The sequence below is a fragment of the Meles meles genome, chromosome 8, assembly GCF_922984935.1.
Source record: "Meles meles chromosome 8, mMelMel3.1 paternal haplotype, whole genome shotgun sequence".
NCBI lineage: Eukaryota > Metazoa > Chordata > Mammalia > Carnivora > Mustelidae > Meles > Meles meles.
Window position 1 is genome coordinate 44,131,959 of NC_060073.1, and position 22,395 is coordinate 44,154,353.

Genomic DNA, 22,395 nt, shown 5'->3' on the forward strand with positions numbered 1-22,395 from the left:
ACTCTCTACCCTCAGAGCGGGGTTCGAACTCACAGTCCTGAGCTCAGGAGTCACATACTCCACTGGCTGAGCCAGCCACGCACCCTGGAATTCTCAAATATTTTGTGTATGGGACTACTAAAGATTTATTTTTTTTTAAAGATTTTATTTATTTATTTGACAGAGATCATAAGTAGGCAGAGAGGCAGGCAGAGAGAGGAAGGGAAGCAGGCTCCCTGCTGAGCAGAGAGCCCGATGTGGGGCTTGATCCCAGGACCTCGGGATCATGACCTGAGCTGAAAGCAGAGGCTTTAACCCACTCAGCCACCCAGGCGCCCCAAGATTTGTTATTTTTTTTGAACTACTATTCGCCTCGCAGAGATCAAGCTGTGTTAACATTATAACGAATAGGAAATAAGACTGTATTCTGTCTATGCAATAAAAAAAACATAAGCTTATATGTGTTTTGCAACTGGGAAGGATGCTCCATGAAAGTTAGGATTTTGTTTTGTCCTGTTTTCTCTCCTGGACCTAGAACAGTGCACAGGTGGGTGCTATTGTAACCTAACAAACTTGGAGTTCACTCCTGTGAGTCAACAGGTAGAAACTACACGGGGTAGAGTTGTTGCACAAAGGAAACTTTATTTGCAGCAAATAGGGATGTTATGGGGAATAACTTCCAAAGCTGTCACTCCCCAAGCAAGGATGAATGGGTTTCTTTTACTTAGGGTTAGGATGAATATTTAGATAGGGGAGTCTTGTAGTATGTAGAGGCTGGTATAAGGTTGTGCATGCTCCTTAAGGAAACATGCTTATGCATACATTGTATGTTAAACATAAAGCAGGCTTGTGCTCCTCCGTGGATGGAGATTTTAGTATTCTACTGAGGTAAAAGTAACTGTGGGTCACTCCCTGGGTCACTGCATGGTTGCTCTGAAAAGGTCTGATTTCCGGGGTTAAGCTCAAACTGGTCTGGACAGCCTGAGCGGATGGAGCTCCTGTTCAGGCAAGGTTACTGCTTGAGGGGTAGTTTCAGTTTCTTTCCATCACCCGATGTTAGGCCCCTGGGGTTTTTTGCTTGAGTGAAGAGATAAGCTAGAAAGCAGAGCTTAAGGAAAAATGTGGGACAAAGGTCAGTGGGAAAAAGCCAGTGAGAAGTAAAGGTCAGGTCCTAGGGTCTAGCTGGTGACGCTATGTACATATTTGATCAATAAGTGAGTGAGTAAACACGTGGTTCTGGAAAAAAATTTTAAAGTATAAATAATTTAAAAACAAAAATAAATGGTTGTTTCTAAATTTTTCTGTACTGTTTGCTTTTCTTAATTTGACATGTTACAAAAGACTTAGGAAAGTTAAAATTAATGGGTAAGAATTTTCTTGAATTTTCTTTTTTGGAAGTTGGTGCAGTTTAACAAAAATACACACTTGAGAGTTGCTGAACAGATAAACTTGCTTTAGTGTACAAAGTCTTCATTGGGTATTTAGCATTTGCTGTTTTGTATTCTTATTCCTATTCATTTGTATTAGTTCTCTTATTAAAGCTCTTTTCTTTGAGTTTTTAATTCCCTGCACTTTACTTCCCACTTATTAGATACATTCATTCTTTCAGCAGATACTTACTGAGCCCCTGGTGGTTTGGAGAAAGAGATCCAGAAGTCTATTTCTTTGAAGCACTGTTAAATTATTGGCTGGTAACTATTGAGTTTGCTGATAGGGTTTATAGTTTGAAGCCTTTAGAGAACATTGCCTTTTAATGAGAGACTCTGAAAGGCAGAAGAAGACTTACAACTTGAAGTACAACCGAGGTTGCTATTTTACCAAAGAAGAGCTTGACCAGTTTCCCTCTTTCTTAAATCCTACATTGCCTATCCTACCTACTCACACTGTGAGATAAATAGAGTGGGGTAGGATTAGGGAGGACCTTGACATTCTGGACTTGATTCTCTGGGAGTTTCAGAATCAGGCAATGATATAGTACAAGGTGATGGTTCCATATAATACTATCTATTTGCTTTCTTTCCACTTGGATGCTAAGTACCTCCAGAGTAGGGATCCTTGTCCCTTTCTCCCTTTCTCATGATTCTCTTTGTTCTCCATATATCCATTAAATGTATGCTGACTGAGCAAAGAGCTTCTTAAATTTTATTTTTGCAGGTTTTATTCAGGAGTACTTTGCCTGTCGCTCAAGGTGGTTTCAACTTTCCAGCTAAATGACTTTTGTGCCAGTGATACCGGAGTCCTACAGCCATGTTCTTGCAGAGTTTGAGTCTCTGGATCCATTACTTTCAGCCCTGAGGCTGGACTCCAGTCGTCTAAAGGTGAATTTCTTGATCCTTATATCAGTTTCATATTCGTATTCATATATTTTGTGTGCTCTGTTATATATGCTCCCTGCCCTCTAGTTCTTTATGTTTACTGGAATCTTGGGTATTCTTCCCTGTGCTAGTAATATCTTACATACAAGTATCATGTTCTTAGCACCTTTTTTTTAAAGATTTTATTTATTTGAGAGAGAGCATGTGTGCATGTGCGTGAGCACAAGCTGGAGCTGAGGCAGAGGGAGAGGGTGAAGCAGACTCCCCACTGAGCAGGGAGCCTGATGCTCCGCTCAGTCCCAGGACACTGGGGGACCGTGACCGAGCCAAAGGCAGACGCTTAACCAACTAGACACCCAGGTGCCCCCGTAGCTCTTTCTAGATTTACTTTTGGAGCTGTCATTTGAATTCTTCTTTCCCATCCTTGAAAACCATGATATTGATTGCTGAATTTTTTTTTCCTTCACAATAATCTTACTTTTTTTTCCTCAGAAAATAATGTATTTGATTGAAAGTAAAATAGTATAGAGTATACCCTGTTGCATTTTAAGCAGTGTGAACCATTGCAGTTGTACTAAGCTCATTCCAAAAAAAGGAGTTTGATATACTCTCCATTTTAGGAAACAGAGCAAAAGCTATTAGCTCTGTGGGAAGAAGTATGTGTTCCCCTCAAACCCTGGGTTCTTCTGATAAACTCAGGAATGACATGGTGAAGAATAAAATTTCATAATCAGTTCCTAAGTATTTTCATTTTTATACTTATGCTCCCCCACCCAAGTACTTTCTCAACTCTAAGCAAAAGAATATAGCTTAATAGGCAAAGCGAAATGAGCAGCAATCATGAGGGTTGATTTGAATTAGACTTTTTAAACTGCAAGTTATGGGATGTCCTACTTGGTACAGCATGGCTTAACCAATAAGGGTGTTTATAACGCTGTTGGAAGTTAGTGTTTCTGCGTTTAGTGTAGTGGCCCAAGGATATCACTGAGGTACCAGGCTCTCCCAGCTTTCCTGTTCCACCATCATCCATATATTGGTTTTTAGTCACAGTTGCAAGATAGATGTCCAGGCTCTAGTCTTGATGTTTCCATTAGCATCTCAAGCTGGAAAGATGGGGCCATGGGCAAAGGCTCCCTCCCACCCCCGCCGCCCCAGTTTATTATAGTTTTTTTTATTTTTAAATTTTATTACTATTTTTTATTATGGTAAGTATACTTTTTTTAAAGCTTTTTTTTTTTAATTTTATTTATTTTTTGACAGAGAGATCACAAGCAAGCAGAGAGGCAAACAGAGAGAGAGGAGGAAGCAGGCTCGCCTCTAAAGCAGAGAGCCCGACTCGGGGCTCGATCCCAGGACCCTGGGATCATGACCTGAGCCGAAGGCAGAGGCTTTAACCCACTGAGCCACCCAGGCACCCCTCTCTCTCTGTTTTTGTTTGTTTGTTTGTTTTAAGTGAGTCTGGCTGTATGTTTATCTATTTTGTTGATCTTTTCAGAGAACCACCTCCTGGTTTCACTGATCTATTGTATTTTTTTAGTTCCTATGTCATTTTCTTCTGCTCTAATCTTTATCATTTTCTTCCTTTTGCTTGGTTTGGGTTTTATCCTTCTTTTTCTAGCTCTTTTAGGTGTGCAGTTAGGTTGTTTGAGATTTTTCTTGCTTCTTCTTATTTATTTGACAGAGAGACACAGCGAGAGAGGGAACACAAGTGGGGGAGTGGGAGAGGGAGAAGCAGGCTTCCTGCTGAGCAGGGAGCCCAATGCCAGCCTGATTCCAAGACTCTGGGATCATGACCTGAAACGAAGGCAGATACTTAACGACTGAGCCACCCAGCTGCCCCTTGGACTGATGTTTTCATTTTTATTTGTTCCCATGTAATTTTTTTATCTCTTCTTTGATTTCTTGGTTGATCCATTCATTGTTTAGTAGCATATTAGTTAATCTCCACGTATTTGTAGTCTTTCCAAATTTTTTCTTGTGTTCTATTTCTAATTTCATAGTATTGTGGTCAGAAAAGGTGCATGGTAGGACTTTGATTTTGTTTTAATTTGTTGAGACTTGTTTTGTGGCCTAATGTGTGATCTGCTCTAGAGACTATACCATGTCAGTGTGTATCCTGTTGTTTTAGGGTGGAATGTTCTGAGTATGTTAAAGTCATCTGGTCCAGTGTGTCTTTCAAAACCACTGTTTTCTTGTTGATTTTCTGTTTGGATGATTTGTCCATTGATGGGAGTGGGTATTCAAGTCCCCTACTGTGATTGTATCATTATCCATTGTTTCCTGAAGGCTTTGTTTTCTTCACTCTACCTTTTACCTAGAAAGGTATACCTTTCTAATAAACCCTAGCAGGCTGGATTTTAGTCACATAGCTCCCCCTAGCTTCAAGAGAGACTGGGTAATGGGGCACCTGGGTGGCTCAGTCTGTTAAGCATCTGCCTTTAGCTAGGGTCCTGATCTCAGGGTCTGGGTTTGAGCTCCTCGTCGGGCTCCCTCTCTCTCTTCCTCTGCCTGCCTGTGCGCTCTCTCTCTCTCTCAAATAAATAAATAAAATCTTAAAAAAAAACAAACAGCTTGGGTAAATGCATGTTTAGATTTTCCAGCTTCTGTGGTGGAAAGCAAGGTTGAGAGATTTGGGAGTGTCTGTTCATCAGCCAAGTAGCAAATTTTGTCATAGGGTATTATTGGGTACAGTATGACCACTATTTTCTCTGGTGGATAAGGAAAGGGATCATTAAGCTGAGGGTTGGGGAAGACATAATTGATCTGCATCTGTGTCCTCCACAGGCCTACTTGTACTAAAAGCTATGGGTAGTTTGCTAATTATGTAGACTAGAAATGATTCATATTGAGTAAATGGTTACAGCATTTGCTTTATCCCCTGGAGAATTACTTGATCTTTCATCTTTGTGGTCAGCATTGGAATGACCTAGCCAAATTAAGCAAAAAATTGATGATCTTATAACTGGATTTTGCTAAGAGAAAATTATTCGTTTGTACAATTGAGCCTATTCAGTTATTCTGAGATTCAGTTAACCATTTAAAACCAAAATATTCTATATGTTTCACTATACTAGAATGAAAGGGTAAGTGGCATTATGTGGTGTCCAACTGGGCAGGGAGTAGGATGGGGGGAGGAACCTGCTACACAGATCCTTCGTATTCGTTTCTTGTAGTTGGTTTGGTTATGTGACTTTGATGATCTCTTGCTTGTCTGTTTACATGTTTTTAGTGCACGAGCATAGCTGTGTCTCGGAAATGGTTGGCTTTGGGCAGTTCAGGAGGAGGACTCAATCTCATTCAGAAGGAAGGCTGGAAGCACAGGCTCTTTCTTTCACACAGGGTAAGATTAAGAGTAGTCCTGTCATACCATTTGGAATATCTTTTGTAAGTTCCAGTTTCTCTGTTATGAATAATCATTTGGAGTAAAGTAGGAATGTAAATCTTGAGATTTAAAAGTAAAAAATTAACGTTTTTGAGAAGCCTAGTATTCTTCCTTTTGTGTTATAGGAAGGTGCAATTTCTCAGGTTGCCTGTTGTTTACACGATGATGATTATGTTGCTGTAGCTACCAGGTGAGAAACTGCTTTAAAATAATGTGCTCTTTTCTAAATACATTTAATTTTACATTGTGTATTTTACATTTTGTATTTGTATTTTATTGAGAGTGAGCACTCAAGCCAACAGAGAGAGAGAAAGAATCCTAAGCAGGCTCTTTGCTGGATTTGGAGCTCAGTGCCATGCAGGTGCTCCATCTACGACCTTGAGACCATAACCTGAGCCAAAATCAAGAGTCAGACACTTAACTGATTGAGCCACCCAGAAGGCCTTCTAAATACAGTTTAAATTGACAGATGTAGTTGTGTGTTTGTTAGTGTGGCCAACCATCCTGGTTTGCCTATGACTGTCCCAGTTTTAACACTGAAAGTCTTGTGTCCTAAGGAAATCTTTCAGTTTCCAGCAAACCAGCACAGACAGTTGGTCACCGTGGGTTATGGAAAATGTCAATATGCGGCAATAACACTTCAGTGGCCTTAAAGGAGAAATGTAACTGAGATAATTTAGAACATCTAAGTTCTCTTGTACTGGACTGGTGGACTAAAGCAAGGAAATTAGTACCTTGACTTTCTACTTCCTCTTTTTTGAGGAGCAGGAGTTTGCATGTATATTTTATATAATTGATACTATGATACAAAGAAATTGCACCTTTTTCACCATTGCTAAATGTCTGCTTTTGTGACTCATTTTCTTGCAGTCAAGGTCTCGTAGTTGTTTGGGAATTAAATCAGGAGCGTCGTGGGAAACCAGAACGAATTTATGTGTCTTCAGAGCACAAAGGCCGAAAAGTTACAGCTCTCTGTTGGGACACAGCTATTCTTAGAGTTTTTGTAGGTGATCATATGGGGAAAGTTTCTGCCATCAAACTTAACACTTCTAAACAAGCAAAGGTAAGAAACAGTCCAGTTCCTTGTGTATGTGGGTGAGATATAAGATACTGTCTTATAGAATTTCAATTGAAGGACACAATTTTATCTACTATATTTCTTGGGGGACTGATCTAGAGCCCAAGCTATTAATTTTGAGGAGGCTTGTTTGTGTGTAGTACATAGTGTAGCCTGATTCAACTTACTGTTGCAGGGTGGCTTTTGTGAGCTCACTTCAGTAATTTGCACATTGTCTATTACAGTACTCTGTAATTCACCTGTATGATGCACTTAAATTCAGCATTAATACTAAGCTATTAATAAAGATAAAATTCTTCTCTTTTTTTGTTTTTCTTTTTGAGAGAGAGAGAAAGAGAGAATGAAAGGGGGCAGGGACAGAGGGAGTGAATCTCTCAAACAGATTCCTTGCTGAGCACAGAGCCTGATGCAGGGCTTGATCCCAGGATCCATGAGATCATGACCTGAGATGAAACCAAGAGTTGGACGCTTAACTGACTGAACCACCCAGGCACCCCAATGAGATGCCTCTTTATTAGTTGTGTGAACAAAATGGGAAACATGGAAATGGTATCAGTTGTCCAGGCTTCTATTCTCCTGGTCCCTATTTAGAAGAAACTCATGAGTCTAGGTACATTTTTTCTCAAAATGGATATAACTTACCATAAATTGAATCTTAAAGGTACTTCCTGGATTGTGCTCAGCTGCATGGGTGTCAGGCTTCCTGCTACAGTTGTTGGAGCAGAAGGGTTAAGTTTCAGGTTATCCTAACAGAATGCTCCAGTCTCTCATTAAGGCAGAGCAGACCAAATTCTTACTGTCCCTCTTCTCCAAAATTGTTATAATGGGGAGCTTGGCTTATTTCCACATAGGATCTTTGAAGGAAAAGAAGAAATCTAACTACTATTGGCTAAATTATTTTATTTTAATTAACACATCAGAATATTTTTCTGATTTGGTCATGGTAACCCATCAAAGATACTGCTTGATTCCTAACTTTTTTTTTTTTTTTTTAAGATTTTATTTATTAGACAGACAGAGATCACAAGTAGGCAGAGAGGCAGGCAGAGAGAGGAGGAAGCAGGCTTCCTGCTGAGCAGAGAGCCAGATGCGGGGTTTGATCCCAGGACCCTGGGATCATGGACCGAGCGGAAGGCAGAGGCTTAACTCACTGAGCCACCCAGGTGCCCCCCCCCCCCCCGCCTTTTATTCAGATTTTATTTATTTGACAGAGATCACAAGTAGGCAGAGAGGCAGGCAGAGAGAGAGATTCCTAACATATTTTGATCCCCAAAGCATTTGGAACCTTATAGGTGTCATAGCCCTAATTTGTCTTTTTTTCCAAAGGAAGAAGTACTGTTTTCTGTGGGACAAAGTTCTGTCACATGTTCCAAAACTTGCCTTATCTTTGTCATTCCAGTTTCTAAGATTAGATAACCAGAAACAGAGCCTGAAGAGTTGTCTTCTACGGTTATGTAACCAAGTATGTCACAGCTTTTTTTTTTTTTTTTAAAGATTTTATTTATTTTTTGACAGAGAGAAATCACAACAAGGCAGAGAGGCAGGCAGAGAGAGAGAGAGAGGGAAGCAGGCTCCCCGCTGAGCAGAGAGCCCGATGCGCGGAACTTCGATATCCTAATAGGCGAATTAAATTTTGGCCCATTTGAAATTTGTTTTTTGCTATCCAGTTATTTTCACTTAAAAGGTAAAGAGAAGGAAATTATATGGGTATGTAAAGATGAGTCTTCTTTCCTTGTCATGTCTCTTTTAGGCAGCTGCTGCCTTTGTGATGTTTCCTGTCCAGACAATAACAACGGTTGACTCCTGTGTCGTGCAGTTAGATTATTTGGACGGAAGACTCCTTATATCTTCACTTACTCGGTCGTTCTTGTGTGACACTGAGAGGTATATTGGCCAACCATGAGTCATAGGTGATGCGGAGTTCGGAACTCTCAGAGACTCAGATGTCATCTAGCCCAAACCCCTCTGTTCAGTAATACAGATGTTAATGAGGAACCAGCTGTGTGCAAGCTGCTGTTAGAGAACAGGAGAGACAGGAGACTGAGACAGTCCAGTGGGCGACTGAGACAGATATTCAGTTTACTCCATGAAGGGTGGTCCCCTCCCATGAGGGGAGGCCCAGCAAAGGCCTATTTCAGTATGGGGGCTCAGAAGTTTTCCTTGATTGAATTTGTTGTTGTTTAGAGTTGTGTGTTTAATAGCATTGTACTGATTGGGAGAAGAATAATTAAGAACTTTGTGATGCTGACAGATACTTTACCAAAATCTCCAGGGTGGAGGCAAAGGTTCAGTGAATGGCAAAGGAGTGTGTTAGAGGTAGCTGTGAAACACCAGAGCCAAACAGGAAACAGCTTGGAATAAATATTATGTACCCCTGTGCTGAAGTTGCTCAGCCATTCTCCCTGCAGGGAAATTTTTACTCCTGATTCTATTTTCCTGGTACCATATTTATTAAGGAAAATTTTGAGCCTACATGAAGGAGAATTTTATATTGAACCCCATGAACCCACCAGGCAGCTTCACTAATTTTGATGATGATTTTTGGTAGGCTGAATTTGGAGTAAGAGGAGAAGGAAGGGACGTTCTAGCAAGGAGGAACAGCCTCTTGGGGAAAAGTGAGAAAGAATTAGGCATATTTTAAAACCTGCCAGCCTGGCTTAAGTAAGGCAGTTGGGGAAGATCAGGTTAGTAAATTGGCACCATAGTGAGAGCAGCAGCCTTAAATGTCACATAATTAAGTGGGTTCTCAGGTCATTTTAAGAAGTTGTGCATATAGAATATCAGGGTTTGAAAATTGATTTCCTTAGAACTATTCAGACTTAGAAAGTCTTTATGTATTTCTAGGAGTTTATATATCTTAATTAGAAGGCAGCTATTCTAGAAAGCAGGAGATTATTACAAAAGGTTTGAAGGAAGGTATGCAGAGTCAGGGATGGTAGAGGGAAGGTTGGGGAGAAGGTATACTTTGTATTTATTTTCTTGGATGGGAAAGGCACATGGAAAGGAGGCCAGTTACAACAGGGGGCAGGTGTCTGAGATCAGAGAACCTAGCTGGACAGCACAGAGGCAAGGCCTTGAGATGCACATGGTCAGTTTACATGAGTTTGTGGGAAGGAGGATGTACTTGGTTCTGGCCTGTCTTAGACTATAGCACAGTGATGAAGTTAGATTTGGAGAATTGGAGATCATCTAGTTGTTACCCTTTTATTCTTACAGATCAGAAAGCCTAGGCGTCCCGATGATAGAGCATGCCTGATATCACTGTGCTGGGAAGAGGCAGGCAAGACTAGAACCTTTATGTCTCGATTCTGTGCCTCTGCTCTTACCTCACAGTTCCCCCAAAGCAACCTTTGACATTGGACCTTTGGCCATTAACTCCACACTTGAGATTTTGGTAAAGTATTTATTAGCTTCACCAAGTTCCTAACTATTCTGTAGATTTTCAAGTTTACCAAGGGACCCAATATAGAAAGATATATGATAAACTTTTTAAAATAAAGAGCTAAATAAGTAGAGGCTTATTTTTTCTTCTGTGCAGTAGAGCTGCGCATCATCATTTTCCCATTCACAGGGGCGTGGCTAGAGTTGGTTATGAGAATAGCATAGATTCTACTGTTAGAATAACATGTTAAAGAAATGTGCACTTCCTGTTAATTGGAATTCAGTTTGGGAGGACATGGATAGTACAATAATTTTAAAAATACATTTATGTTTAAAATTTTTCATTTCAACCTATATTCCCTCCCAACAAACAGCACTTTTTTTTTTTTTTTTTTAAGTAGGCTACACACCCAGCATGGAGCCCAAGGCAGGGCTTGAACTCTTGATCCTGAGATCAAGACCTGAGCTGAGATCAAGAGTCAGACGCTTAACCGACTGAGACATCCAGGCACCCCAACATTTTTTTTAATTGGGGGCTCTTAATAACTAATTAAAGTGATAGATACAAATTTTCTTCTCCTGCCAGCCACTTGCTACTTTCTGTTAGTATTGTTGATGAGCAAGGTGGATCCCAGGAAGTAATAAAAAAATAGAAACAAAGAACTATAGGGTACAGGGGAGAGAACCTTGACTAATGGAGCCTGACTGTATGATTTCAAATTCTGGCTCCACCACTTTTTAAGCCTTGCTAAATATTGGTTTCCCCATCCAGAACATGGAGGTAGTTCTAAGGATTAACTAAGGTAATGTTTATGAATTCCTTAGCTTTGTGCCTGTTACATGTTGTTTGAAAACATAGAAAGCAAGGCTAATGAGCATATGAGTAAGAATGAGTTTCCTGTATTTGTTCACTCAGCAAACATTCATTGCCCTCTTCCGGACCCTTAGTACTGTATTAAGCCACATTAACGTAAGCAAGAAATAGATTTTATGTCCCAAATAACGTAAGTAATAAATCCCTAGCTTCTTAGATTGCTCTGTATGCGTTTCGAGGCACTTTCACATCATGATCTCATGGTATGTACCAGTATTACAGTTTTTCATAGTACGCAGGTACACTATGAGGTTACGTTGGATTCACGAAACAAATAAATACAGGGATATTTGTTGAATTATATCTAAAATCTCCTTGTAAATCCACACTACAGAGCATATTAGATCATTCTCTAATAGAAGAGTTTGAGTATATGGAACACTGCAATGCATGATCAGTGCTTTCTGTAGGCCAGATGCTGTGCCTTGAAATTCAAGAAATGGCTTTTGTCCTAAAAAAAGTCATAATCTATTGTTCTGATAGACACAATTGCCATATATAACGTGGTAAGCGCCTGGGGAAGCATGTAATTCAGCTTATGGACATCAAGGAAGTCTCTCAGAGGAAGAATGGTGTAATGAAGTCCTGGAGAATAAGTAAAGCAGATTTTAGGAAGAGACATCTTCACGTTGTCACCTTCCTTGTTCTCAGGCAGTATACTGAGCTCTTCTGTTTAGTTCATGTACTCATCAGGGAATGGAGTGTTCAAGGTTCCCATGTTTCAGAAGACTTGGCCTTTTGAAGAAAGAGTGAGGAGTTTCCTGGGTGTTGGTAATGGGAACGGCTGCAGGACAGGGTGGGAGAGGTAGCTTAGCAACTCCCATGGGGAGTCCACCTTTTACAAGGTGATAAGGGATGGATTTTTTAAAAATAACTTTTCAGTAGGATTTAAGGATGTATGAAATGGTTGGCTGGCACTCATTTTGTAGATTTGAAAGGGGACTTCACATAGAATTGTGAGCCCCTATTCTGTGGATAATAAACTGAGTACTAATGTGATATGGTTTGCTTCCTGTTGTAGACATAGTTAATGGCAGGTCAAAGCTAGAGCCCTCTTTCCAAGGTGCTGCTCCTTCTAGTACACTGCTACTGTGAATATAGAGAGGACATTATGGCCATGCTGCTTTGTAGTGCCATTGTCTGTTTGTTTTTGTTTTTTTTTTAATGAGTAAACTTGCTTTCTTTTCCTTTTTGGGAATCAGAGAAAAATTTTGGAGAATTGGAAGCAAGGACAGAGATGGAGAATACGGAGCTTGTTTCTTCCCTGGAAGATGTTCTGCAGGCCAGCAACCCCTAATATATTGTGCTCGCCCTGGCTCCAGGATGTGGGAAGTGAACTTCGATGGGGAAGTTATAAGTACACATCAGTTTAAGAAACTCCTCTCGTCACCACCTCTCCCTGTGATTACTGTAAGGTAATGATTTGTGTGGCTGGTAGGGACTATTTGAGGAATTTACATGCAGGAGTTGGGTTGAAATCTCTGATGCTCTAGATGAGTTAAAGATTTTATTATGCCTTCTAAGAGTGAAGTAGAATTTTTATTAAAGATTTAAAGAAACCAAAAAATCCTTAACCAGTTATCTTTGGTATGATTGAAGTAGACTGAATAAAGGTAGTTGAGTTAGATGCAGTAAAACTTTTTCTATGTAGGGAGCAGGATACTTTTATGTTGTGATTCAATCATTAACAGACTGTTTACTTCCTAGATCAGATCCTCAGTATGATCATACAGTTGGATCCTCCCAATCTTTGTCTTTCCCCAGACTCTTGCATGTTAGGTAAGTTTCTCCTTTTGAAAAACAAAGCAAAACAAAACAAAACAAAAAAACCACTTTTTCTCTTTGTTTCATGTTCACAGGTGGTTAGCTTTTTTTTTTTTTTTTAGATTTTATTTATTTGAAAGATCAAGAGAGAGTGACCGAGAGAGAGAGCACCAACCAGGGGGAGAGACAGAGGGAGAAGCAGACTCCCCACTGATCAGGGAGCTGACACACAGCTCCATCCCAGGACCCCAGGATCGTGACCTGAGCCAAAGGCAGACAGTTAACTGACTGAGCCATCCAGGCGCCCTGGCAGTTAGCTTTCTTTCTTTCTTTCTTTTTTTTTTTTTTAAGATTTTATTTATTTATTTGACATACAGGATCACAAGTAGGCAGAGAGGCAGGCAGAGAGAGAGAGGGAAGCAGGCTCCCTGCTGAGCAGAAAGTCCGATGCGGGGCTCAATCCCAGGACCCTGAGATCATGACCTGAGCCAAAGGCAGAGGCTTAATCCATTGAGCCACCCAGGCACCCAGGCTTAATCCATTGAGCCACCCAGGCACCCTGGCAGTTAGCTTTTTATTTTATTTTATTTTTTTTTAAAGATTTTATTTATTTATTTGTCAGAGAGAGAGAGAGCCAGAGTGAGCACAGGCAGACAGAGTGGCAGGCAGAGACCGAGAGAGAAGCAGGCTTCCCGCTGAGCACGGAGCCCGATGTGGGACTCGATCCCAGGACGCTGGGATCATGACCTGAGCCGAAGGCAGCCGCTTAACCAACTGAGCCACCCAGGCGTCCCGGCAGTTAGCTTTTTAAAAGGTTTTTGTATTTAACTGTTTTTGGAAATTTAGGAAATGCTTATGTTACATGAAGTGTTCTAAGAGGAATGAAAAGATCGTGGATATATGTTGCTTTTTTGGGTTGCGAATTGATCTCAATGAGTTGGAAGTCTGTAATAGGGAAATTCTGATAATTAGAGCTATGAACTGTTGATACTCTTTCTTTCATAATCTCTCCTACCTGCTGGGAGGTTACAATGAAAGCAGGTCTCAGACTGAAGTCAGCCACACATAGATTTGTTTCTTAGCAGGTAGGCACAAACCTAATTATAGAACTTTCTCTTCTATGCCTGGTAAACTTTCAGCTCTGTGTCCTTTAGGTGCTCTGACAAGTAAGTACCTTGCATGAAAGATCTGTTTGAGGCACGTTCAGCCATATTCTAACTTTTTTTTTTAAGAGTTTATTTATCTCTTTGGTGGGGTAGAGCACAGAGGGAGAGTGCAAGGGAGAAGCAGAGTCCCTGCTGAGCAGAGAGGTGGATGTGGGCCTCGATCGCAGGACCCTGAGGTCATGACCCGAGCTGAAGGCAGATGCTTAACTGATTGAGCCACCTGTTTGCCCCACATTCAGCCATATTATAACATCAGGATTCAGCTACCTTCCAGTTGGATTAGGTGCAAAAGTCCACTAAGTGGCAGCACAGAGTGCCACTAAGGGCTGGGTTTGCCGAGTCTTACACCTTGTTCTGCCAGTGTTATGATTTCCACCCAGTCTGTGTGTCTTGAACTCATTTCATCAATGGATATTATTTCTAATATCCCTTAAGTTAATGCGTAGGATCTCTAATGCAGATTCAGAGAATGTTATTTAGAGGTTGTAAAATAGTCTGATTGTGTTCTTTTGTCAAAGGCTAACTAACTGCTCTTAGAATGTGATTAAAAAAAAAATACTCTTGAAATGTTAACTAATTGCCCCTGATGTATGTATATGTCACACTGCCTACACTGGTGTATTTAAAATTAAACTGTAAACAGTTTAACATATTTCACCCTGAAAATTACTGAGAATACATGACTGTTTGCTCATGATTAGATAAAGCATATTAAAAACTCTTCCTGGGGCACCTGGGTGGCTCAGTTGGTTGGGCATCTATCTGCCTTCTGCTTGGGTCATGATCCCAGGGTCCTGGGGTTGAGCTGAACATAGGGCTTCCTGCTCAGCAGGGAGCTTTACTTCTCCCTGTCCCTCTGCCTGCCACTCTGCCTACTTGTGCTCTCTGTCTCTGTCAGATATAAATAAATAAATAAAATCTTTTAAAAAGACAAAAAAATTTCCTCTTCCTTTATGGCACTTATTATTATTTATAATTACATATTCATACAACATTTATGCTTGTTTTACTCATAGTAAGTGCTGTAAGGGCTTTGTGTCTGTTTTGTTCATTATATTATTCTCAGCGCTTGGCGTAGCCTCTGTCACATGATAGACATGGGCTGACTGTGGTGTGATTGGTGAGGAAGCCCTTTATCCAAGAGTATGTTTTCTAATGGCAAGGCCACAGTCTGCTCGGTTCTCCTGGTAGAGTTGTTCTTTGAGTTAAACTATTTAAAGCTCCTGTTACAGTCTCTGCTGTAGCATACAAAGCCCTTGATGATCCCGCTCTGCCTACTGCTCAGTTTAAGTAGTAATTAATGCCGGTTTGAAGCCTCTGCTGACCCCGCCAGCAGAATGAGATTAGGCACTTATTCCCAGGCACTGTTGTCACACCTTGTTGATTCCTCTGTCACCACCGGTTTCACTATACCACGAATATCAATCCCAGCACCAGATTGTCAGCTCCTTTGCTGTGGGCTTGGTCTTAGGCACATAGAAGGCTCTCAAGTAACAGCTCAGTCAAAGAATTCAGTGAAGATTTTTTTTTTAAACATGAGTAGAAAGGCTTTTTGTTTGTTTCTTTTCTTTCCCCTACCTATACACTTGTGTCCAGTGGTAACCTTTACTCTTATACCCACAAATCCCAAAGGAAGCAAATTTATATACTTTGTTTTCTTTGGGGTAAACAGTATTACTTTCCCTTCCTTGGCATTGCAGTGCTCTTAGGCTGTGTCCTAGTCTATTTAGGGGGACAAGGGGATAAGTGACGTGTAAATTGCAAAGTATCAGCTCTTACCTAAGCTCCCCTCCTAAGATTTCCTAAGGAAGCTGAGTATCAAAGTTCAGTGTCAAAATCATTTTGTTTCTCTACTCATGGATCCTTTGGCTTCTTTTTTTTTTTTCTTCTTTGGCTTCTGAAGGTAACCTTCTGGGTTTTCTTCCTTTAGATTAGCATTCTGACCATTTCTTCCGTCTTTGTGTCAAATAGTATCTTCTCATAGGGACAGTGACCTGGTCTTATACTGACAAAATGTTTAATATTTGTGTGAGGACCCAGTTCCTGTTAAATATCACTCTTGGTGTTTCATAGCCGCATAGTATCATTTTTAGTACTCTTGGGAGTATAAATTTTAAAAAGGTCCCTGTTCTTTTTTTTTTCTAATTTATTTATTAGTGCGCATGTGCACAAGTTGGGAGGAGGGGCAGAGGGGGAGAGAGGATCTCAAGCAGGACCCTCCCCCACATCCCCAACCCCCTTGCTGAGCATGGCGTGTGACACAGGGCTCAGTTTCATGACCTGAGATCATGACCTGAGCCAAAATCAAGAGTCGGACGCTTAACCAATAAGCCACTCAGGCACCTCAGTGTTCCTGTTCTTAAGATTATGATTTGTTGGAGATGTGGTATTTCGACACAAAGTGAGGGTTGCAGCAGTACAGTACATGACTAAGTACCATATGGACACGGGTGACAGGAAATAGGGTGAGCGCAGGAGGAAGAGCGGTTGCCATGGGCTCTTGGAGGATCCCAGAGGGGAGTAGCACTTCTGTGATCCTTGGGAGGCGGCTAGAGTGAGCATTATAAGCTGGGATGCCCTGACTGAGGGGAAGAAGCAGAGGTGACCCATTGGTATCTGAGAAACAGTAGCAGCCTTGAGAAAGTATACAAGTAAATACAGGCAAAGGGGTATGCAAAGAGATGAGCAGAGATGGAGAGTACAGAGGACCGGAAAAGCTGGCCCAGGAAAGTGCAGTGTCCCACAGTCTGGGGAGGTGAGATTCAGGAAGAAAGGAAAAATCAGCAGGGTTGGTCCCTGCTTGAGCATCAAGAAGAAAGGAAATAAGGAAGGGTCATTTGGTTTGGCACTTAGAAATGTATGGCTTTATGAAAATGCAGTTATGTGAAGTAGTCCAGATTCTGGGTAATAGTTGGTGGGTGGGACAGTGAGGGTAAATGAGGGAAGAAGTAGGATTCTGTGAGGCGTAGAGAAAAAAGTCCAGCTCTTGTAGCCAGACTGTCCTTGGCGTATTATTTCATCTCTCCAAATTTCAGGTTTTTTTGTTTTTATAAAATAGGGAAAAGCACATCTGTCTTGGTGAGTGTCCACAAGCTAAGATAATATAGATAGAGACTTTGATAAAGCTCCTGGCAGTTGGTTGATGAGGAGTTTTTAACCTTTTATTGCCCACACACAACTAAGGGAGTCAAAATATTACCATCCCCATATGTGGCTCACTAGAGCAGTGGTTTGTGGTGGTGTGTTGTCTGTTTTAAATGTGCCCTTTTCATACCAGTGATGGGAAATTTAGATGCTTTAACAAACATTAGGTAAAATACCAACCTTTTCTTTTTTTAGAAGGTTTTTAGTGTATGTATCTAAATTTTTCCCAGTTTGGTGCCATATTATGCTATTTTTTAAAGGACTCTTGTTAGGTGTTATGACTTGACTAACTGGATCACTGTTGTGTTTTCTTTCTTTCTTTCTTTTTTTAAAAAATGTTTTATTTATTTATTTGACAGAGAGATTGACAGCCAGAGAGGGGAGGGGGAGTGGGAGAAGGAGAAGCAGGCTTCCCGCAGAGCAGGGAGCCTGATGTGGGGCTGGATCCCAGGACCCTGGGATCAGAACCTGAGCCAAAGGCAGAGGCCTAATGACTGAGCCACCCAGGCACCCCTGTTGTGTCTTCTTTGTACAATTTTCCTTTAATAGCTGATGTGAAGATCTGAATTCAGGGAATTGGATCATAAATTTCTGTATCCAAGCAAACTAGAATTCTCTTAACTTCTTCCCTTTTCTTTTGTAGTGAGCACTGTGTGCTGACTTGGACAGAAAGAGGAATTTATGTTTTCCTTCCTCAGAATGTTCAGGTTCTTCTCTGGAGTGAAGTCAAAGGTAATTATATTTTTCTTCCTTACGTAATTTATTTTATTTTTAAAGATTTTATTTACTTATTTGAGAGAGAGAAAGACTATGAGTGGGGTGAGGGGCAGGGGGAGAAGGGTCTCCACTGAGCGGGAAGCCAGACTGAAACACCCAGGTGTCCCTTTCCTTATGTAAATTTTAATCTCTTGCTTATGAAAGATTCAGTGATCATAAGAGAATTCTCTTGGAGTGTGACAAGTAGAAAAATAGACTGAGGTGGTGTTTCTCTTAAAGATTAATGTTGGGGTGGGGGCACCTGGGTGGCTCAGTGGGTTAAAGCCTCTGCCTTCAGCTCAGGTGATGATCCCAGGGTCCTGGGATCGAGCCCCGCATTGGGCTTTCTGCTCAGCAGGGAGCCTGCTTTCCCCTCTCTCTCTCTGCCTGCCTCTCTGCCTACTTGTGATCTCTGTCTGTCAAATAAATAAATAAAAATCTTTAAAAAAAAAAAAAAAAGATTAATGTCAGGGGTGCCTGGATGGCTCAGTCAGTTAAGCATCTGCCTTGGGCTCAGGTCATGATCCCAGAATCCCAAGATCAAGCCCCACGTCAGGCTCCGTACACAGTGGGGAGTCTGCTTCTCCCTCTACCCCTCACCCTGCTCGTGCTCTCTCTTACTTGCTCTCTCTCAAATAAATAAAAATCTTAAAAAAATAAAGATTAACATCATAAATGTTTTCCATTGTAATGTATTTCCCAAGGATATACTTGGGAATTTGTGTTCAGTTGTTCAGTTTTTCATGGATAATTTTATTTTATTTTTATTTATTTTTTTAAGTAGGCTCCATGGACAGCGCCCAACATGGGGCTTGAACTCAGAACCCTGCTGAGATCAAGACCTGGGCTGAAGACTCAGCTGCTTAAGCGACTGAGCCTCCCCCAGGCACCCCTTCATGGATAATTTTAAATACAATTTTCACTTATTCTTAAATATTAGTAACCACTGCTAAAGATTGAGTGGGTTAATTTTTTCTTTCTAATTACCCTGAATCTTTATCCGCGTTAGAAATCTTGTTTTCGCTTCCATTTTGTGTCTTAATAGTTTGGGGTTCAGAATCCTTGTGGAGGGGGGCACCTGGGTGGCTCAGTCAGTTAAGCATCTGCCTTCTGCTCAGGTCCTGATCCCAGGGTTCTGGGATCGAGCTCCACATCGGGCTTCCCTCTCCTTCTGCTTACGGCTTCCCCTACCTGTGTTCTTCCTCTGTCAAATAAGTAAATAAAATGTTAAAAAAAAAAAAAAAAAAAGAATTCCTTGTGGGAATAACATTTTTTTTTTTTTTTTTAGTTTAAACCAAAAATGGAAAAAATCTTGCATCGTTAGCTTTGCTACTCAGTATATCTTTCTGGGTCATTTTCTACATTGCAGAAGTATAAGAAAGAGGAACCCTTACTTCCTGATCTGATTAATACTGATTTCTTGTGGTTTAAGTTGCTAAGGTTGTCCCTCAAAAACAAGATTGTTTTTTAAAAATTGACAAACACACTGTGTGAGTTTAAGGTGTATGCAGAGTTTTGATTTGATACAGTTACATAGTTAACCCTTGAACAATGTGGGACTTAGGGGCACAGACCTGGGTCCTGCGCAATGGAAAACGTGCATGTAACTTTTGACTCCCCCAAAACTTAACTACTAAGAACCTGCTGTTGACCCAAAGCCTTACTGGGAACATCAACAGTTGAGTAACATTCTTTGTATGTTATATGTGTTATTTGCTATATTCTTACAAGAAAGAAAGCTAGAGAAGAGAACATTATTAAGAAAATCATAAGAAAGAGCAAATACATTTACTATATATTGTATTAATTGAAAAAAGTATCCGTGGACCCATGCAGTTCAAACCCACGTTGTTCAAGGATCAGCTTTATATTGCAATATGATTACTGTCTTTTGTGATGAGAACTTTTAAGATCTAGTCTCTTAGCAATTTTGCAATATATGGTACAGTATTGTGAACTATAATCATTTGCTGTGTGTTAGATCTCTAGAACTTGTCAGCTAATTGCAAGTTTGTACCCCTTGACCATCCCCCACCCCTCCAGTCCCTGGTTTTCACTATTCTCTGCTTCTACTTGTTTGGCTTTTTCAGGTTGCACCTATAAGTGAGATCAAAAACTAGTTTTTTAACTCCTTTCATGATGTTCTGCCAAGATAGGTATTTTCTCATGAACTGTCGATTTACATACTGTGTTAAAATCTGTTTGTTACCTTCAGATTGTAACTCAGAAATGTTGTCATCTGGTCTCTGATGTCGAGTGCTCTCTTAAAGCCCCAATTTCTTTTCACAAAAAGTAGCATTTTACTTTACTTATTTTATTTTACCATTACTATTTTTTTTTTCAATTTATTTTATTTTTTTTTTCACTGTTCTAGCATTCATTGTTTATGCACCACACCCAGTGCTCCATGCAATACGTGCCCTCCTTAATACCCTCCACCAGGCTCACCCAAACCCCACCCCCACCCCTCCAAAACCTTCAGTTTGTTTCTCAGAATCACAGTCTCTCATGGTTTGCCTCTCCCTCTGATTTCCCCCAACTCACTTCTCCTCTCCTTCTCCCAATGCCCTCCGTGTTAATCCTTATGTTCCACAAGTAAGCGAAACCATACCATTACTATTTTTAATTCCAGTAGAGTTAACAGTTTAATGCTAGTTTCAGCTGTACAGTATAGTGGTTCAACAGTTCTGTACATCACCCTGTGCTCACGACAAGTGCCCTCCTCAACCCCACCACCCATTTCTCCCATCCCCCCCACCACCCTCCCCTCTGGTGACCATCAGTTTGTTCTCTGTAGTTAAGAGTCTATTTCTTGGTTTCTTTCTCTTTTTCCTTTGCTCGTGTGTTTTGTTTAGAAAGTAGCATCTTTCACATAGAATTTTAGAGAAGAGAGATGTGTTTTTGTTTTTTGTTTTTGATCTTTCTAGAAGTGTCTAAAATATTTTTTCATTGAATTGCAAGTATAATAGCAATGAAATTCAGGCAAGCCAAACTCAATATAAAAAATGAATTTATTAGAATAATTTCCGTCCTTACCAACATGGAGAAGGAGTATGTGGTTAACATTCTGTGTGTTCACCCCTGTGGGTTTTATAGATATTCAGGATGTAGCTGTCTACAAGAATGAGCTCTTCTGTCTGCACCTCAACGGGAAAGTCTCACATCTTTCTCTGTTGTCTGTGGAACGCTGTGTGGAACGCCTGCTGAGGAGAGGCCTGTGGAACTTGGCTGCTCGCACTTGCTGTCTTTTCCAAAATTCTCTTATTGCCGGCAGAGTGAGTCAGAGTGCTTACCTGTTCACCTGGGTTGTTGGAACCGCAATAGTTTGCAGGAGTGGGCTGCAAAGTTGCCTGTCTTTATTAGCCCTGTCTGTATGACCTACAGATGAAGCAGCAATAAATCCCTAACAGAATCTTGCCAGGCAAATCTAGGGGTGGGTGGTGGGTAAGAAAAAGGGTATACTTCCCACTGAAGAAAAAAAAAATTGCATTTTCTCAGAAACTTTGTTGAATTTCAGGCCTTGTTTTAAGGGCGTTGATTGTGTGTACGGTAACTCTTAATTCTTAATTTCTAAGATAATTCCCATTAAGTCTTTCTTGAGCTTATTAAACCTTTTTAAAGCACCTTTGCGGTTTCATGGTCTCTGTTAGACATTTTTCAGTATATTGGCCATTGAATTTAGATTTAGTTATAAGTAGTAAGCTGTTCTATTTGGTTTCTGCTTACCCTTTCACTAGGGAAGAAAATCTTTGACTGTAGATAAATTGGAGCATTTGAAGTCTCAGCTGGACGTCACAACCTACAATGATCTTATTTCTCAACTGGAAGAATTGATCTTAAAATTTGAGCCTTTGGATTCAGCTTGTAGCAGTAGAAGAAGCTCCATTTCGTCACATGTAGGTATTTTTACTTTTTAAAAGGCCTGTCTGCACAGTAAGGTTTCTCTTCCTTAGGTTGTACGCACATATCCTTTCCATATAGTAGATCTGGAGCGGGAGGCAGGGGTTGCCAAGACGAGACTTTCTTTCAGTTGTTGGGCAGCCCTCATGAAGCACCCATTTAGGTGTGTGTTGGAGCCACATTTTGTTTCATCATCATTTATTTATTATATTCTGTTTCCAAATGTACCTCCTATAGCCTCTGGTACAAGTTCAGTTGCTCCTAGTCTGTGATTTCAGATGCTTTATGGTAATTGGAGTCATAGTGCAATTCAGGGTTATGTCCCTGCAGCCCTGTTCTCACTGCTGGGATTCACGGAGGCAAGCTAGGGAAACATGGCAGTGTGTGAGTGTGAGTCAGCGGCCAGGGACCTAAACCTTGCTTGCCAGCTGGTTCTTTTAAACCAAAATTGTTGGGGCGCCTGGGTGGCTCAGTTGTTGGGCATCTGCCTTCAACTCAGGTCATGATCTCAGGGTCCTGGGTTTGAGCCCCGCATCGGGCTCTGCTCAGTGGGGAGCCTGTTTCCCCCTCCCCCTCTGCCTGCCTCTCTGCCTACTTGGGATCTCTCTCTGTCTGTGTCAAATAAATAAAATCTTTAAAAAAAAAAAAAACAACCC

The 22,395-nt window shown here is 40.8% G+C and overlaps 1 protein-coding gene across 6 annotated transcripts in view; it reads left to right on the forward strand.

Moving 5' to 3' along the window:
• HPS5 (HPS5 biogenesis of lysosomal organelles complex 2 subunit 2) overlaps positions 1–22,395 on the forward strand; it is a 43,850-nt gene that overhangs the window by 3,710 nt on the left and 17,745 nt on the right. For 3 of the 6 annotated variants that reach the window (XM_046016179.1, XM_046016173.1, XM_046016174.1), the window contains 10 exons: positions 2,134–2,297; positions 5,524–5,634; positions 5,802–5,866; positions 6,547–6,739; positions 8,505–8,638; positions 12,212–12,424; positions 12,717–12,788; positions 17,727–17,815; positions 20,936–21,114; positions 21,577–21,735. In XM_046016179.1, coding sequence (XP_045872135.1) covers positions 2,190–2,297; positions 5,524–5,634; positions 5,802–5,866; positions 6,547–6,739; positions 8,505–8,638; positions 12,212–12,424; positions 12,717–12,788; positions 17,727–17,815; positions 20,936–21,114; positions 21,577–21,735 — 1,323 coding nt within the window. In that variant the 5' untranslated portion in view covers positions 2,134–2,189. Of the gene's footprint in view, positions 1–315; positions 527–550; positions 1,961–2,133; positions 2,298–5,523; positions 5,635–5,801; positions 5,867–6,546; positions 6,740–8,504; positions 8,639–12,211; positions 12,425–12,716; positions 12,789–17,726; positions 17,816–20,935; positions 21,115–21,576; positions 21,736–22,395 lie in introns of those variants that run through there. The other 3 variants (XM_046016175.1, XM_046016176.1, XM_046016177.1) reach the window with 3 other exon arrangements.